Source organism: Platalea leucorodia (genome assembly GCF_965183815.1).
Source record: "Platalea leucorodia genome assembly, contig: HAP1_HAP1_SCAFFOLD_54, whole genome shotgun sequence".
In the NCBI taxonomy this organism is placed as follows: Eukaryota; Metazoa; Chordata; class Aves; order Pelecaniformes; family Threskiornithidae; genus Platalea; species Platalea leucorodia.
The window spans coordinates 567,072-571,960 of record NW_028121453.1 but is presented as its reverse complement, the minus strand read 5'-3'; the positions used below and the strand labels follow the sequence as shown (position 1 = coordinate 571,960).

General features: G+C 50.3%; 1 protein-coding gene across 1 annotated transcript; it reads right to left on the bottom strand.

The window, feature by feature from the left end:
• Positions 1–3,513: 3,513 nt before the first annotated feature.
• LOC309603333 (olfactory receptor 14A16-like) lies at positions 3,514–4,437 on the bottom strand (the record flags this gene model as incomplete). The annotated part of the gene is made up of 1 exon (XM_082338205.1): positions 3,514–4,437. One exon carries the CDS (start codon positions 4,435–4,437, stop codon positions 3,514–3,516), a length of 924 nt encoding a protein of 307 aa, XP_082194331.1.
• Between the last annotated feature and the right edge of the window lie 452 nt (positions 4,438–4,889).

Sequence of the window (4,889 nt, the reverse complement as noted above, 5' to 3'; positions counted from 1 at the left end):
CTTTAGTGGTCATCTAGTCCAACCCCTCTGCAATGAGCAGGGACATCTTCAACCAGATCAAGTTGCTCAGAGCCCCATCCTGCCTGTCCTTGAATGTTTCCAAGGACGGAGTATCTACAATCACTCTGGACAACCCATTTCAGTGTTTCACCACCCTCATCGTGATTTTTTTTTTTCTTTTTGTTCAGTCTAAATCTACCCTCCTTTACTTTAAAACCATTACCCCTTGTCCTGTCTCCCTTCCCTCTGCCTGCTGGGTTCCAACTGACCTCCATGGCAAAGTCCTTGTTTGTGCATACCTCAGTTTAGTGTTTTGCTTTTGGGGGACTTCACCATTGAGGGTGTTTCACCTTCTGAGCCTCCATTCATTCCAACTTCAGGGCATGTGGTGAGTCCCCATCCTCTCCTCTCCTCACCCCTCCAAATTCATTTCCAGGGAGTCTGGTATATGCCATCACTCCTGTCATACATGAAGAAACCTGAGGAGAGAATGGGAGCTCATGGACCATCTCCCCTGCGCCTGGACACCAAGAAGAGAGCTTTTAAATCCAGAATACTAGGTCCAGTGGAACCCAATAGTACCATGAACCTAACCCCAAAAAATTGAGAACACAAGAAGAACAGACTCTTTAAAAGACTAATTCATTGGACATTTTCTTGGCAGCAGCTTTGGAGGAAGAGCTCAGCCTTCAGGCACTGGAACTGCGAGGTTCTGTTTTATTGAAGAGCTGATATTGGACAGGCCACATTTGACACCTTGTTTGCAAGGGTAAGGCACAACAGGATCAAGCCTCAAGAGAAGCACTATATTAAAAAAAAAAAAAAAAAAACAAACAGAAAAATATCTAGATGTATGATTATCATGAGGGAAAACAATAGTCTCCTGCCGTAAGGTAAACTCTGGGAAATGTGCAGAGAAGGGGAGGCAGGTTACTGTTGGTAAAAAAACGTCCACTGGGCCCGTTTCCATAGGGCATCCTTGAGCTCCTGGTTCCTCAGGCTGTAGATGAGGGGGTTCACTGCTGGAGGCACCACTGAATACCAAAATGATACCACCAGATTTAGAACAGGGGAGGCGACGGAGAGGGGCTTCAGGTAGGCAGACATGGCAGTGCTGACATACAGGGAGACCATGGGCAGGTGAGGGAGGCACATGGAAAAGGCTTTGTGCCATCCCTGCTCAGAGAGGATCCTCAGCACAGCCCTGAAGATCTGCACATAAGACAGTGTGCAGGCACACAAGTGGAGACCGCGGTGCTCTGTGCCTTGTGTTCCTGGACTGCCCTACATCTACTGGATTGACAGGGGACAGACCTTGTAACACTGCAGTCATGGCCATCAGTTGCTTCTGTTAGGAAAATTTCCAACTGCCACGTGCACACTGAGGAGAGAGGCTAGGATGCAAAGTCTAGAATTACAAGGGTCAGTATTTATGCATGCACATGAGGTGCCCCAGCTAAACTGGGGCACTGTCGCAAAAGCAAGTTGGGACATTCGTCAGCTGAGGAGGAAAGGGACACAAGGGTAGAACTGCAAAAGGTTTCTTTCATGATCGTGAGACCAGCTCTCCATAGGGAAGGAAGGTATCCATCGGGATTTTTCAAGAGCTCATATACAGCTTGAAAGGTTTCTATATAGCTAAGTTTAATCATCCAATAGCGCACACACACACTTTAGTCCTCTCCGATCACGTTCAGTTCCTTGCAAGTATTCTCAGTCACCCAGTGTTGTTCTGCATGGGCAGTCTGGTTGTTCAAACATGACCTCCTGAGGTCCAGATGTTCCCCTGCGTTTGCCAAACACAGGTTCCTTTTTATTCTCCTTCTCCTGAGGGCATCCTGCTCAGGTCTCTTCTCAGGATTTTTACCTGGCTATCTGGGCTCAGCAGTTTACCCTTTCCTCACAGCTAATATCCTTAAACTGTGCTGTGCCCAGGCTCCGAGATGTGGTACCTAAGAGCACAGCCATGACCAGTCAGCTGACAGACCCCTGAGCAGAGATTGTTCTTGAGCTATTTGGTGTCAGGTATGGGCATATTCTCGAATGATATTTACACTGTACTCAATTGGTTTACATTTGTTAGCATAACAACAACGACAAGCAGTATTTATTGAGTTCAGAAGCTCTCAAGGCTTTCCATCTCATCCTCAGGGGATGACCATCTTTCACCATTCACTATTCATGGATCCAAAAAACACGAGCTGAGGAAGCACATCAAGATGTGTGAGGGGAGGACCTCCCTGAGGCACCTCTTGGCTCTTTGACTGCTTGTGCACGGCTCGGGAGGAGCTCATTTGGTGACCCCATTTGTATTGCAGGCGGTTGGTCTGCACTGGGCAGGGAGTGAGACGGAACTGCTACCAGGAATGCCGTGGGAGGGGAGCTTCGGTGTACTGGCTGTGGCTGGGATAGGGTTAATTTTCTCCACAGCAGCCCGTATCGTATGTGCTTTGGATGGGGTGTCCAGCACACACGGGCACAGACCAGACCCTGCTCCGCTGGTCCTTCACGTCTCTCCCAGGAGGCCTGGCTGTGCGAGGAGACATTTTTGGGTGCCAAGGACTGAATTCTCCCATGAGCATCCATGACACTGCTGTGTGCCCCAGAGCTGCACACTCACACATTTGAGCTGCTCACAAGGGTTTTCCTCTCCTGGGCACCTCTCTGGGCATGTTCTCTAGAGCCACTTTGAAAGACCCAAGCCTTCAGGCACTGCCCGGAGAAGATCCTTTCTCATAGAATCATAGAATGGTTAAGGTTGGAAAGGACCTCTGAGATCATCGAGTCCAACCTGTTAACCTAACTGCCTGGTCCACCTCTAAACCATGTCCTTAAACACCGTATCCATATCCACAGGTTTCCTGAATACTTCCAGGGATTGTGATTGTACCACTTCCCTGGGCAGTCTGTTCCAATGCCTAACCACTCTCTCCGTGAAGAATTTTTTCCTAATAGCTAATCTAAAATGCTATTATGGAGTCCAGCTCTGTCACAGAGGTGCCCATTGCCCGTCCCTGCCTGCGGGCACAGGACTGCCGCACCACAGGACTGTGACCAAGCTGCCAGAGCACTCCGACCGTGCACCAAGACAAGGGCTGAGAAGGAGAGTGTGGAAGTGGAAAGAGAGCAGCTTGGGAAAGACCAAGAACTGGTGCTCCCTGGCAGTGCTGCTGTGCCAGGGCTGTTTTTCCTCTGCACCTCTGCACCAAGGTGCTTCACCTGCAGCTTTACAAAGGTTTCAGGGGAAGGATCATGGACAAAAAAGTCACTGCAGTGTCATTTATTTTGTTTAAACACACAGAGAGCATGGCTCCTCATTTACACAGTCCATGGATCACAAAAAACAGGTGGATACTGAAACAGAAGCGGGATGCAGACAAGCACTTTTTGTGGACAGCATAATTACAACTAAGAAAAGCTAAAAACAAAGTACCAAAGAAAGTCTCAGCCTATAATGAGTTACATTATGAGTGCAATGAGATTTCCAGAAGAAGATGGGCAGTTCATTGTTGCTTAAAAGCATCCAGTCATAAGTTTCTTCAGGGAATCCTTGAGCTCCTTGTTCCTCATGCTGTAGATGAGGGGGTTCACTGCTGGAGGCACCACAGTGTAGAGAAATGATACCACCAGATTTAAAACTGGGGAGGAGACGGAGGGGGGCTTGAGGTAGGCAACCATGCCAGTGCTGACATACAGGGAGACCACGGCCAGGTGAGGGAGGCACATGGAAAAGGCTTTGTGCCGACCCTGCTCAGAGGGGATCCTCAGCACAGCCCTGAAGATCTGCACATAGGAAACCACAATGAAAACAAAACACCCAAAGATTAAACAGGCACTAACCACGAGAAGACGTACCTCTCTGAGGTAGGCATGTGAGCAGGAGAGCTTGAGGATGTGGGGGATTTCACAGAAGAACTGGTCCAGGACATTGCCTTGGCAGAGGGGTAGGGAAAATGTATTGGCAGTGTGCAGCACAGCATTGAGAAACCCAGTGCCCCAGGCAGCTGCTGCCATGTGGACACAAGCTCTGCTGCCCAGGAGGGTCCCGTAGTGCAGGGGTTTGCAGATGGCCACGTAGCGGTCATAGGCCATGACAGTGAGAAGGTAACATTCTGCTGAGATAAAAAAGACTATCAGAAAAAGCTGGGCAGCACATGCCAAGTACGAGATGTCCCTGCTGTCCCACAAGGAATTGGCCATGGCCTTTGGGAGCGTGGTGGAGATGGAGGCCAGGTCTATGAGGGAGAGGTTGAGGAGGAAGAAGTACATGGGGGTGTGGAGGCGGTGGTCGCAGGCTATGGCAGTGATGATGAGGCCGTTGCCCAGGAGGGCAGCCAGGTAGATGGCCAGGAAGAGGCAGAAGTGCAAGAGCTGCAGCTCCCGCGTGTCTGTGAATGCCAGGAGGAGGAACTGGGTGATGGAGCTGCCGTTGCACATCTCATTCTGCTGGGCATCAGCACTGTCCATGAAGGAAAAGACAGTCAAATATTTAGGTCAGACTACTCTGAACAAAATCTATGCTATTTTTCGTAATGCTCTGCTATGTGGGCGAGGACACCAGGGGCTTGCTCCGGAGAACGTGTCTGGCATGGCAGGGGACGGCAGGGAGGTGCCTGAATCCTCCTTCCCCCAGCATTTCTGGGAGCAGCTCCCCTCTCACTCCCTGCCCATATCTGCTGCCTGGAGTTGTCAGTGCTAGGAGCTGTTTCTCTGTGCCCACATCTCCTCCCTGCCAGTGCTCACAGACTCCATCCAACCTGCTGTGTGCTCAGCTCTGCCCTGCAGACCCCTCCCGGCAGCAAGGCACTGCCCAGGGGCATCTCTGTGTGTGCAGGGGCTTAGGAGCAGCTCAGAAAAGTCCTAACCAGAACCAGGGTCTCAGTGCCTTC